Source organism: Aptenodytes forsteri, unplaced genomic scaffold (genome assembly GCF_000699145.1).
Source record: "Aptenodytes forsteri isolate BGI_AS27 unplaced genomic scaffold, ASM69914v1 Scaffold284, whole genome shotgun sequence".
NCBI lineage: Eukaryota > Metazoa > Chordata > Aves > Sphenisciformes > Spheniscidae > Aptenodytes > Aptenodytes forsteri.
This window is the reverse complement of record NW_008794445.1, coordinates 2516878-2530924: the sequence shown is the minus strand read 5'-3', so window position 1 is coordinate 2530924 and position 14047 is coordinate 2516878. Positions and strand designations below refer to the sequence as shown.

The window sequence follows — 14047 nt, the reverse complement described above, 5'->3', positions numbered from 1 at the left end:
CACAGCTCTAACACCTTAAAACAAGCTCCTTGCTATGTACCAAACTGGAAGGATTGTTTTGACTGACTTTTTAGCCAGAAATAGGAACAGGCACTTCTCTTCTTCCCCCACAACCTCCTTCCCCATTCAAGAGCAAATCTTTATCCCAAACCCAGGCTATTACTCTCCTCTCATTTTCTGAATCCAGCCTTTGCATTGAGACACGAATCTTTCATGCTTTACTCTGAGGTCACCGCATGCTGGGCCAAGATTCCCAGGACATAACTAGTGCAGACATACAGTGATTGAAAAGCAATGCATAATTCAATACAAAGTTTTAAAATTTTAAGGAGCAGCCAGCAGAAAGGAAAGCAGAAAATCTAAACCTCCAAGAAGTTCTCAGTCATAACCTAAGCTTGAGGCTGCAACACCTTTTTAAGAGCTTCTGAACTTTAAGATAAGAGCTCAGAGCTGAAACCCAAACCTTTTCCTACATTTGAAATTGAAACAAATCTCCAGATTCATCAGCCATCTAAGGTCATCTGTTATTGCTGACAGCACCTCAAGACTTCACCCGGGGTTTGGCTCTTGAAGCTGAAAAGACTCTTAGAAACATTTTGCGAGTCTCTGCTGTGTGCCCAGACACTCAGATTTAATCTAGAAGCCAATGCATCAAAACCATAACAAGCATCCTTATAGATAATACCTACCAAACTAGGAAATAAGAAACTTCCAGGGAGAAAGTGCCATCACTTGAGATTTCTAGCCAGAAAAAGGTTCAAGCAAAACTTTAGACCAACCTCACCGATGATTTATCATCACCTCCACTTCCTCCCCATCTGAAGGGTCCCACAGTCCAAAGAGCAGCAAGTGCCCTCCACCCGTTTTTTAATATTGCACCAGGCTCCAGGGCCACAGAGGCTGTTGCTTCCTAGCAGCCTCAGTGCTAATGAGTTGTGCAGGTGGTTGTCATTTGCACTGGTGGGTTGCAGGGGCCTCCTTGCAATCAAGGCACTGAGTGTGAACGGTGACACACATGTGTGATTGCTGACCTCCCGTGCAAAGGAAGGACATGCTCACATCCCGGAGGTCTCCCCCAGGGCGCGAGGCTCAGCATCAAACTCTGAACAGATTTTCCCATTCATTCCTGCCTAGGCATCACAGCAAGACATTGGCAGGACAGCGACGTGTGCCTGCTGGAAAGGCAAGGGGTCACCTAGGTATCCTTGCAGTCAAGGTCCAGGAGTGGTGCTTCCCTCACCAAGGGCAAGATGAGCTCTCACTAAAGCCTGTACGCTCAGAGGGAGGAGACACCTCTACCATTCATGGCAGCCTGCCAACAAGCTCCTGGGCTAGCAACCTGCTCTGTCCCAGGGCAGAGGTGAAAAGGGAGTTGGGAAGGGGAAGCACAGGCCTTTCTAAAATACCTCACCTCTCCCCTCACCCAGCCCCCTGTGACTGGGGCTGTCAGCAGCTCCCTCTGAAGTACCCTCTTCCGTAATCAGCTTCTTTTGATCACACACTAAAACAGCTGAGGTTCTGTTTAAATGCAAGCGAGGAACAAAGCAGTTCATTAAATATGTAGGAAACTTCATTCTTACCTGCCAGGTGACCCAGGAGGGCAGGGAGAGAGGAGGGATGAGGCAGGAGGGAGCGAGAGGCAGGGAGGGAGAAGGGGCAGCTCAGAAAGGATATGGGTTGCACACCATTTTGATGCACCAGTTCCGTGGGCTGGTGGTCTGCTTCAAGCAGAAGAAGACAACTGGGGCCAAGTCAGGGTAGGGGACATCGGGGTCCGTCGGGGAGGTGACTTCCTCATCCTCACCCAGCTCTGGGGAGGATGGCGGCTGCTCCGGCAGCATTTGCTGCTCCGAGACTCCCAGATCCACGGGCTCCAGTGGGCAGACGGCGGAGGCGTGAGGGGGCTGTGGGCCCATGGGCCAGGTGGAGGGAGGCTGGGGGACGTACTCTGCCATGCCAGCCACGAGCGAGAACCCCTGGAGAGGAGGGGAGAAAGAGAAATGAAACCCATGTGAGGAATCAGCAGCCAGAGCTCAGCACGCCTGTGCTCTCCCAGTGAGTTCGGGCCGGGGAGAGCCACAGGACTGATGGTTCTGACAATGATAAACCACGGTCACGCTTTGTGGGGAAGCAATTTTAAGCAAAACTCTCTGGTTTAGCCCCAGCGGTGCAGCATGGCTCTTTCTCTATGCCAGCAGCGTGAGTGGGACAGCTTCTGCCAATATTTCTCTTTTCTGCCAGTCCCTTTCTCCACCAAGACTCTTCTGGCTAGTCCTTTCCATCACTAACTATTTAAATCATCCCTGTAGCCCCTGAGACACACTGGCGCAGTGCTGCACCATCTCACGTGATGGTGCCAGCTCTTCTGGAGCCAGCCTGAGCACCTTAACAGAGCACTGCACTTTGGAGCGGCGTGGACCCAGCCTAACACAACACAGCCACCCTGTCCCTCACACAGTCCTGCCAACCCCAGGTTCAGCTCTGCTGCCCCAGGCATGCCTTCTCTCACCCAGGGACACACTGGGCTGGCCTCGTGCCACACCACTTGTTGGGCAGATTCCTTCAGACCGACACTGGCAAATGCATGTCAAACCCATACACAACAGTCACTCAGTCAAACAGGGAGCTGTAACGCAAACTAGAAGTGGGATTAAATATTAAGCACCCTTTACTGAAGCTTGTGGAGCTCTCCTTTGCCGGAGCAGTGGAAGCACCATGAAGACAGGTTGCAAAAGTTATTCAACTAAGCAGAATGGTCAAAGAGTGCAGGTGGACATAGGAAGAGCAGAACAGGTCTTACGCTTGGTGGCACCCGAGTACTACAGAGCACCATGCTTTTGCTGAAGAACATCATTTTGCTGGCTGGGTGCACTTAACGGTGGCCTTGTTCTGCGAAAATGCAAAGCCAAATGTTGTCCATTAAATAGCACAGTGGAAGTGGCTTGTCAAAGTGAGGGAAATGAAATAAACTCCAAGGCCTGGCTTTGGAGAGGTGTTACAGCGATGATCTTAGGAAAGAAAGCTTGTCCAAGGACTGCCCAATGGTGGCCTGATGGGCGCTTTCTTCCTTTCACCCTGTTGGCATGCTCAAGCGTTTGGAGTGCCCGTGCTACCAGTACAGGTTTAAAAGCAACACAAGAGCCCTCAGAAACACTGCAATACAAAAAGGGCTGATCAGCAGCAGGAAAGGATGTGTCTGTCACGAAGATCCATGGCACAGACCTTGTCTCCTCACGTCCTGGCCATAGGTTATCCTCCCGGGCACTTGCCTCAGTCCTCTTCACTTTAGGAGCATGAAGCCCATGCACATCTCTGCTGATGCTGCTCTGCCTTGGCATGCTGCACCCTTGATGTTTCAGCCCAAGACTCCTTTGATACCCACACTGCTGGATCCATGATCTCCAGTGCTCTCCTCAGCACTCATCTGCCAGGTCCAGCCAACCTTTCCACCTTGGGCTGCAGTCCCCTGTTATCCCCAGTTAAGACCCTGCAAGCTCTGCCTATCCACCCTTTTCTCTCAGCCCTCTGCTTCCAACACCAACTTTGATCCAAAGCTTTGCTTTTTTTTTTTGAGGTTTGGTATTTGTCAGAACAAAGAGCAGCAAGCGCAGAGGTTTAGAAAGCAGACATAGCGTCCCTTAGGGGATAGCACCGAGACTCTTCGAATTCATTACCCCAAAGGCCTGCAGCTATTTGAAAGAAACAGGTATTGTGTCTCCTGACTGGCTTTGGGATGCTGTTCGTAACTTTTTAACCCCTGTGACAAAAGTGGCAGCATATCCTTCCCACCATCCAGCACCTCTGTTTTCACTTTCACCAGGTTTTTAACTCTGAGCACCCATGCAACTCCTTGTATCACCTTTTGCATTCCCTATTCCTACCAGCTCCCCGTTGCCTGCTCTGAGCTGGCTCCCTTGCAGGCTATTAACATGCAGTGACTGAGCCCAGCTTCTTTCCCATTAACAACACAGAAGAGAAAGTTTAGCAGGGACAGCCAGGAGGAATGACTTATTACGGTGCTCAGAGCATCCACGCTGATGAGAGCATGACAATTCCAAACTGCAACGTAGAAAGCTTCATAATTAACAATACAACTGAGCAAATGGATGGGAGAAACAACCTCATCAGCATTTCCCTGCGTTCCCTCCAAGCAAATGTTCAGGGCCTCTTCTCGATCTCAGCACTGCCAGATGCAGCTGGGATTTGGGATGCAGCTCTGCCCATGTCAAACACACGTGCACAAATCGGGTAGTGGCTGCCCCACGGGCAGTTTATTGCTCCAGTTTGTGCAGCCTGGAGTGACTCATTAGAGATCATACAGACACAGAGCCAGGTGAATCCCTTTGGGAGTCCTGAAGCTAAATACAGTCCTTGAATGACAGCTGCCCCACTGGAGATGTGAGTAATACCCCTTTCCTTCCTGAGATTAAATCCTGCTCTGCCACCCAAACCAGCCCCAAGGCTGTCATCACGGCGTATTTCCTACATTAAGCAGGATTAATATGCTGTGTCAAAAGAGGGAGAGGGGAAACTGAAGCAGTGGGGCACTTCCGAGCTCTTTACACAGAGTCAGTCCTCCCGTCTCAATTTCAAAGGGGAAGGGAGTGGTTTTCCTGCCAGAGACAGATCCAGGGTCCTCACCACTAGCAGCTCAGATGTGGGGGTTGGAATCAGGTATTTCCACTATTTTGGCCAGGCTGCAACTCATGCAATGCTGATATTTTCTCTGGGATTGCAATTACTGGCCTTCCCATGCTGTAGCATTGCTGTGTAACTTGGTTGGAGTGAGCCTGCTACAGTATTTCAAGCCAGGAGGGGCCCTATTTAAATCAAAATGACCAAGAGGAATGAGTTTGGCACACGCACACATCTGCATATGCAGAAAAACGTGCACCAACAGAGAGGGTTCCTACCCAGATAAAAGACAGTAATAGTAAGACCAGACAGGATTACAAGGCTCCAGAACTCACCTTTGGGATGCCTCTAACCTCCCCTTTGTGCAAGTGCTGCTTACTGTGACAAGGGCAATACAAGAGGACAATCAGATGGTTGTGAGGTGGCCAGATGCACATTCTTCCCGCTCAACCTTTTGCTAAGGCAAGCCTATCCCCAGCTGGTGGTGGCAGTCCAGACCCGTCAGTGAAAATCAAATCCTCCCCACCCCTGACTTTTCTTTTCTGGCCAAATGGCCCCAAATGCACAAAAACATTCCCCTGCAAAAGTCGCATACCACTGGAGGAGCGATGCTACACCCGCTCCACTTCCCTCCCAGGGGAAGGGAAGGTATTTGTGGCCTGGCAGCTCCTCCTGCTTCTCTCCCTGCACAGCCTGCACCAAAGCCTTCCCCAGAGCCAGGTCTCAGGTCTGCACTCTTCCTCCCACCATCTGTCCCCGAGGGGCATTTAAAACCACCCCCATCCCGAGCCGAGCCCCTGCTGGTCCTGCATCTGACACACACACCTACCCTGGACATGTGCTGGCAGGGAGCTCATTGACTTGGCAGGCATGGGAGAAGCTGCCAGCCTCTGGCTCAGCCCTTCCCTGCTTCAGAGAAAGCACCTGGTCCTGCTGGACTCCGCTGGGGGAATCATAGAATCATTAAGGTTGGAAAAGACCTCCAAGATCATCGAGTCCACCGGCAACCTTCAGAGAAAGCACCTGGTCCTGCTGGACTCCGCTGGGGAAGAATCATAGAATCATAGAATCATTAAGGTTGGAAAAGACCTCCAAGATCATCGAGTCCAACCGTCAACCCAACACCACCATGCCCACTAAACCATGTCCCTAAGTGCCGCATCTACATGTCTTTTAAATACCTCCAGGGATGGGGACTCAACCACTTCCCTGGGCAGCCTGTTCCAATGTTTAACCACTCTTGCAGTAAAGAAATTTTTCCTCATGTCCAATCTAAACCTCCCCTGGCGCAACTTGAGAAGGGAGAAGGATGCTCTGAAACAGCAAGGGAAGTGGTGGACTTAATGAGCAGGGGAGATTGCTTGGGAGAAAAAAGGGGAGACGTCACGATTCAGGGGAAGTTCTTCAGATTGGGGGTGTCTGTCCCCAAAGGCCGATGTCACCTCCTGGTGTGCGCTGCTCAGAGAGGTCTCTGCTGAGACACGCTCCCCTCCAGGGCTGCAACTGGCATCCCGGGGCTGTTAATGCCACAACCTGCCAGGCACGTCACAGTCGACCAAAGTGCCGTAAGCAAGCCAGCCCAAGGTGTCCTGCAGGCATCACACCCCAGCTGAAGCAGTCTCCTGGCTCCTCGCCACCCCTCCTTGGCAGGGGTTTGGGCAGAGAGGGGTTGTCAGGGACTGAGGGTGAGGGAGGGCTGATGGGACCTTTGCGATGCTCATGCAGGCCTTTCCTGAAAACCTCTAGGGTGCAGACAGATTAGGGGAGACTATTGCATTTGCTAGTGAAAGAGCCTTTTGCAGCCAGACAGGAGAGGGAAATACCAGAGAGAGGTCCCCAGAGCACCATCCCAGTGCTGGAGGCGATCCACCCGCAGCCCAGCAGGATGTCTGGATGTCTCCCCTCCCGCTCGGGAGCATCCGGAGTTCACCTTCCCCACCACCATCCTTAACCCCATATCCCTCACCAGCCCACGGTGCCCCAGGGCCGTTCCTTCCTCCCTGCACACTGCTCGCACAGGCAACACTGGGGCCTGCAGCGAGATGAAAGTGCAGAGTATATTTCCTTTAAGAGCAGCCTTACGTGTATACAGCACCTCCCATCCTGAGGGGACACAAGTCCTTTACAGATCATCCATCACGGTCATTCACCTGTTACCCAGAAGCGGCAGGAAGCACAGCAGCCGCTCGGTCCTGCTAAGACCCCACAGCACCCTTGCAGAAGAGGGACAAAAATGACAACCTCCAGCTAGCATCTCAGGGGAGGGCAAGACGGCCTCATCAATCGGAGCAGCACCTGCGGCGCACATATTTATTTATCATCTCCAAATGTCCATCCAAAAGTTGACAAGCATCTTGGGGCACGGCTCTTGCGGCCGGCTTCACACAAACCTGGACTTATTTAAGGACGTCTCTGACTGCATGGCATATTTATGAATGCGTGTAGGTGACCCCATTTGGTAGCTGCGTGTGCACGTGTGCCTCCCGGGGTGGTCTGTTGTACACGGTTGTGAGCCCGCGTTTGTTTGTTGCTATAAATGGCAAGCGCCGGTTGTGTGTTATCTTTGATGCATGCGTCTGGCTGTGGGGATGTGTCAGTCACACAGGTTTCACATTTTGAGCATTTGCAGTGGTACAATATAATTAGTGGTACACAGCTTCCTCTGTGTTTATGTTCATCTGGCAGCATGTTTCTCTGCCTGTTCATGTGAGGCAGTACCTGGTTTTGTCTGCCTGTATGTGCGTGGAGGTGTATGAGTATCGGTAAGGAACAGGGTCACTTTTATTAGCAGCTAATTTGAAAGAGGAGCTTTTACATCTCCATCATCTCAGCACCTCCTAATGCAACGGGACGTGGCAGAACCCAGCAGAAAGCGTTTCAAATGGCACCCGAATCCATCGCTCACAGGTGCCAGTGTGCCCACGCGCCCCTGAAACACACCATCCATGGCCTGCACCAGAGCCAGGGTCTCCCGGCTGCCCTGCCTGGTCAAATGCTCACAAGCTGTTGCCTTTCAGCTGCACGCTGGGTGATTGCTGTGCCTTATCTCCACACATGTTATTAACCTCTGCCAGATTTGCTCAGGAGCTTGACAGCCTCCCCCTTTCCACCCTGGTGATTTTGGATCCCTCCTCCTGCTCGGGACAGGGAGCAGAAGAAATTCTCCCATCCCATTGAGCAGGGGAAGGAGCAGTGTGGTCAGCACAGGATGAAATAAAGGTAAGCAAACTATCTGTCCTGAAGCCTCAGCAACACCCTGCCTTCAACCCGTACCACAGGCAGCACCCCACGGCTGTAGGAAGAGCAAGCCCAGATCTCCTGGACTCTCCCACCCTTATCATCACAGCCGATGTCCACGACATTACTGTGCCCTCACGTGGCTGGGATAGCCCTGTCCTGGCCATGCCTCTGGTCCCCACCCCTGGCACAGCAAAGTAGGGAACTGCTTATGCTGCTAAGAAGCCTTCGGCCAAGCCTGAAGGAGATGTGGAGACCAGTGGAAAATCATTGCCTGGCCTTAACTATGTGGGGTGTTTGAGACCCAGAAGTTAGTGCTACCGAGGACCTCAGCCTCATCCCATTGCTCCCCAGAGAATATGCATTCTTTCTTTCAACAAAACATTTTTATTTTTGATGTCCCAAATAAACAGGCACTCAAAAATCTCCTTTTGGGGATGACTCCCCACTCTAACAGACCCATCTATGGGGAGGTTCTGCCCCAGAGCCAGTGTTTTCCCTTTCCAATCTGCCCCTCTCGCTCCCTGCCACCCCCTCTGGTCTGCACTGCTCACAGCGATGCCTCCTCCTCGGGCATGCAGGCACCTTTCACGTGAGTGGATTCCTGTCATGTCCTCTCGCTTAAACCACCACTTAGCCAAGCTACACATCTTTAGCACTTAATCCTTGCTCATAAATTAATCTCCCTAGCCGCGTGGTTGTTCCGTGCAGATCTGCGCTGAAAGCTGCCTCTCGCCTACCAATGCTCTGCCGATAATGATGTGCCAAGCGCTGCCTTCCCGCAGGGCTGGTGCCTGGGCCGGCCGCAGAGGCGGGCTGCCATCGTGATGTCTCTGTTGCTGGCCCCGTCATGCTGCAAGTCCATGTCTGATATGCCATCTACCGTCACACCTCGGTCTCATGGCATGTGCCATCCCCTCCCCACCCCTCACCAGGTCCTCAGACCGCGTGTTTCAGATTACATTGCCCCCAGATGCATTAGCTTGCATTTTTCCTAAGACAAATATCATTATGTTATTTTCTGCCCATATTTCTGACCTAGCTAGTTCCCTTTGTGTTATTTTTCTGCGTCCCCACTGGCAGACAAAAACATGTTTTGTCATCATCCGGGAAAGTCATTAACATGCTGTTTACTCCCTCCTCCAGATCAGCAATGAAGATGTCAACTAAGACAGGTCTGGTGAGGATGATGAAGAGGAAGATAGTGGTCTCATAGGCTCCCAGCAATGACGGCTTTGGAGCCGTTCTCACACCCTCAGCCCTTGAGCCAGAATATGAAGTGCTTGCAGGAAAGGCAAAACGTGCAAATACCTTGACTGTGCCTCCCGGAGAAGTCCACGCTGGGGGAACGGAGCTGCAGCTCCTGCCCACCACGATGGCAGATGGTGCCCAGTGCTGCAGCTGCCAGTGTTGCACCTGCGCTGAGCGGATGGAAAAGGGCAGCCCAGGGCTGTGGCCAGGCTGGTTGCTCCCACCTGGGCTAAGCCGGCAGCAAGAAGCTCTGCCCTTTCACACCATCCTTCCTGGATGAACCTCTCTGTCCCTTTTGTCCCAGTCCCAGTGCCCAGCCCGACCCAGTGTCCCTTCAGGACCTGTTGCAGTGAGCGGGTGTAGGAAAACAGCAGCATACAAGGAGCGGGGAGACCCCGGGAGACCCCCTGCTCCCCGTCACACACAACACTGGATGCGATCTCCCATTCCTGCACAAGCATCCTCACCCCACCTCCAGACTTTGTCCTAACCCACATCAGTGCTCACATCTGGAGAGGAGATTCCCCAGGGTGGAAAGGGAGGTGGGGAGAAGTGAGAGAGGAAGGAGCACACCTAAAGGGAACACAATGCTAAGGGATTTGAGGAGCATCAAGAGTTATATCTTACACCTCTCCCCTCCCTATAAATTACTGCCCCCCTCCCCCCCCCAGTCCACTGCTTCCAAAGGAGATAATCTGCATAAACCCAGATGCACATTTGGAGCAAACTAACTGGCAAAAACAAAAACAGGAAGGGAGCTGAAGCTATGTGGAGTGTGATGATGCTCCAGGCTCTGCCTCTAGAAAGGAGAGGGGATATAGGAGAGAAATGTAGCTATGAAGATGGGAATCATCTAGAAGCAGAGAGGAGACAACGGGCTGTTCAATCTCAGGTCAGTAGATAGATCAGGACCTTGTGATGGCTCCCTGCATCCCACATGATTTGACTACTGACACTGATACTCATTTATATAAGCCTGAAAAGTCCCTTTCTCTCCCTGCTGCCACCAGGAAAGAAAAAAAACAAATCAAAGCTTGGATGATTGCTTGAATAGAAATCGCTGAAAAGCAGCAAAGACACCAATGCAAGCATATCTGACCACAGACCTGAAATGGACCCCAGTAGTCCAAGTCCAATTCCTCCCCATAGCAGACAACCTTGCAAGGAAACTCAGACCAAAAGAGTCCATAAACAGTTGCCCTACCCCCCATCTCCCACCACCCCCACTGGCAAACTTAGAGTAGCTCTAAAGGCAAAATAGGAAAAAAAATAAAATGCCCAAGGAAGACAAGCAATTGAGGGCATCACCACTGCCGAAAGTCCCTGCTCTGGGAGGAGATGCAAGATGATGCTGGACACGCTGCACACATGCACACACTGCACACACACACACAGAAACAGGATCCTATCCATCCTTGCCAGTCTGACCTGTAGCCTAACCTCTGTCCTGGAAAGTGACTTAATCGAGCCTGTCAGCAAGACACACTATCCCAACACCTGAGAAATGTTTAATACCACTAACCCCACCTGTGCTCTCTATACAGAGCTGTTTTTCTAGCCATGGCCAAATTCTGACACTTCGGAGAAAGGAAATAAAAACCTTCCCCCCGCTCCCCAATGATCACACCACACAAATACTTTCAGCATCTACATCACAGCAGCAAAATCCCTGGCACTCGCCACTTCACCAGCTACCAACAGCGCAGGTCAGCAGCTCCTCTCCATCCCTTTCAAACCCCATAGCCATAACCCCAAGCTCCAGTGGTTTCACATGGAAATGCCCCTTGCTAGCTCTCCCCAGGACGCGCCCATCAAGCTTTACGTTGAGGCACGATGGAGCAGGATGTGGTGCCTGCACTGCAGACAATGGTTATGTCAGAGGCAGAGACCAGCTGCCTTTTTTTTTTTTAATACACACACACACTTGGTAAGAGGGGAACAACCTTTCCTTTAGGAGGCACCCCTCCGATCCTGCCTTGGTCACACAGAGATCGGGCTGCTGTACTGCACTCTGCAGGTGCTGGGAAACACAAGCTACTGCAGAAAACACCAACAAGCGGCATTTCACACCAAGAGCCCACAGCACGTCCACTCACCCACGGGCTGCAAGGACTGGCATTGACCTGCAAAGGCCCTGATGACTGAGCCTGGCTTAGCCAAGAGACCACCTCCCTCCTGCGCCACTACAGCAGCACACACCTCCGGTCCAAGGCAAGCGACGAGGCATTTTCTGAGATCTCCTCATTGCAATTAGTGCCTGATACACTGGGCTGATTGCTCTTCAGGGCACACCACAGTGCTTCAAACACGGTGGCCTGACGAGGCCGGGAAAGTGAGGAGTTTATTACTAAGTTAGTGGGTTGATTTATGCAGTCTGAGTTATGATTAGAGGGCTTAAATAAATTTTGTATCAGTATAAGACATTTTTCAAACCACTACGCAATTTCTAAGAGCTTCAAGGTATGCACTTCAGACACAGATGAATAAACTAAATAAGCTGACTATATTAGGTCATTATAAACAACTATGCACCTCTGCATAACTGGCAAGAAACCTTTACTTTCCAATAACAGGTTGGGGTTTTGTAGATCTTGAACACTCTTAAAATCAGCCCTACGTTATCCCATCTTACAGATTTAAAAAAATACAGCTAAGAAATGGTACTACCTAATCTTGCAGATCCACCTGTGCCACTTGATTTCTGAGCCCATCCATGGACCCAGCAGTTTTAGTGAGGCTCTGGGCAAGTGCAGCCATTCATCTGCTTGCTTGAATTTGCAGGATTAGGACTTCAATTTAATAAACGATCAAATTTATTTTAAATCAGTGGCCAGCTCTTTTAAAGATTCCTAACACTGTGTGTGCACTTCATGGGTTTCCAGCTGTAGATACTTGTTCTCTTTGAGAAAAATGAATAAAAATTGGTTTCAACATTTTTTTTCCCCAGGAAAAAAAGCTGACCAAGCATATGGCTTCTTTGCAGCAGAGCCTGGAATTGCAGGCTTTTCCCAAAACCAAAGGTGGCCAGGGCTTAGCCTAAGCCACCCTGGTCTGGGGTATCCTCCTGGTGTACTTTGCTGTGGATGGGACAGGGCAGGGCTGTAACACTAAGCAGGGCTGTAGGTTGGGACCACGTCGCACTGGGCACGGACACATGGGTTCTCCAAAACCAGATCAGGCAGCAGTAATGTAGCCAGGCGTGAAGTGGGTTGGAGGAAGGGGAAGGGAGGAACACTGTGTGTGCACTTCATGGGTTTCCAGCTGTAGATACTTGTTCTCTTTGAGAAAAATGAATAAAAATTGGTTTCAACATTTTTTTTCCCCAGGAAAAAAAGCTGACCAAGCATATGGCTTCTTTGCAGCAGAGCCTGGAATTGCAGGCTTTTCCCAAAACCAAAGGTGGCCAGGGCTTAGCCTAAGCCACCCTGGTCTGGGGTATCCTCCTGGTGTACTTTGCTGTGGATGGGACAGGGCAGGGCTGTAACACTAAGCAGGGCTGTAGGTTGGGACCACGTCGCACTGGGCACGGACACATGGGTTCTCCAAAACCAGATCAGGCAGCAGTAATGTAGCCAGGCGTGAAGTGGGTTGGAGGAAGGGAGGAAGGGAGGAAGGAAGGAAGGAAGGAAGGAAGGAAGGAAGGAAGGGAAGGAAGGAAGGAAGGAATATCCCAACCAAGGCCACTGTGCCTCCCCAGAAACACCCACAGGCAGCCAGTGAGCTCCTCGTGAGTCAGCATCCCCCTCCTGTGATGCTTCCCCTCGCTCCCTCGATGGCTGTGGCTGTGCTGGCCCTGCTCCAGCCAGGTCCGCTGCCTGAAAACGCTCCTGAGGCAGCAACAGGGGGAGATTTTGTGAGAGAAAACATGAGACAGGTTGGCATAACCCCCCCTTTACAATAGGCACTGTCAGGTTGATTCAGGCTTCACAAGGCAAACCCCTTAGACGTGGCAGATCAAAGCTCCCTCCTTGTCCCCCTGACTCTCCTGAGATATTCACCACCAGATCTCCTGGCAAGGCATGTGCGCATCTGCTGGTGCATCAAGGTGGCCAGTGCTTAGACACATGCTTTCCAGTGAGATCTACAGGAAAACTGTTTTTCCCCACTTTCCTGCTATAGCCAGGGCCAAGGCTTTCCCAGACAGGTACTGCACCCTCTCCCAGCCAGCCTGGTGCAAATGCCCTGCCAATGGGTAGGGAATCCAGCGCAATGCCCGGATTTGATCCCTACCTGCCTCCCAGCTCCCCTGGGGAGAGGATCGTGGCACTAGACCTTCACCAACAGGCATGCACTGCTGCCGTTCTGAGGAAGCTCACATTCAATGCCAATGCCATGAAGCTATTACGTTATTTAATTGAGAGAGAAACAAATGCTCTCAGTCCAGCAGCATAAGCCCTTGCAGGCAGCGGGCAGCTGCCTCCTGCCTACGGCTGTGCTCCTGCCCAGACCAAGGGATGGGGCGGTGCTGGCAGGGGGAGAGGTGCTCAGAAGGTGTCCTTAAAATATAAAGGGGAAGGGGGGCAGAAACAGGGCTCTTGAATTCCCTTCCCAGTGCTGTGAATTAAAAGTTTCTTTGCAGGTAGGGTGTTGAGAAGATAATGAGCTTGCGGATTTCCTTCCACCGATAGAGAAGTTTACATGTTGGAGTGAAAACATCGAGGGGCAAGGGGGGTGGAGGGTCAGCAGACCCCTTCCTTCTTCTGAGATAATAAATCCTCAATCACCAGCCCAAATTTAAGACCAAGAGCTCTGCAATAGCACACAGAAAAAACTGACAATTAACATAGCAGTCTTCTAAGCGACAGAGATACAGAACGGCTAGCAACCCCCAGATCAATGAGAAAAACGCTTCCTATTAGCAGAGGGAAAATGCAGAGCAAGTTCTGCTTTTTGATGTTTACCATTTTTCTTTGTAATAATTTGC

At 51.3% G+C, this 14047-nt stretch overlaps 1 protein-coding gene across 1 annotated transcript in view; it reads right to left on the bottom strand.

Moving 5' to 3' along the window:
- Positions 1-1955, bottom strand: part of CACNA1I (calcium voltage-gated channel subunit alpha1 I) — a 165795-nt gene extending 163840 nt beyond the window's left edge. The window contains 1 exon segment of the mRNA XM_019474817.1: positions 1675-1955. Coding sequence (XP_019330362.1) covers positions 1675-1955 — 281 coding nt within the window.
- Positions 1956-14047: the final 12092 nt, after the last annotated feature.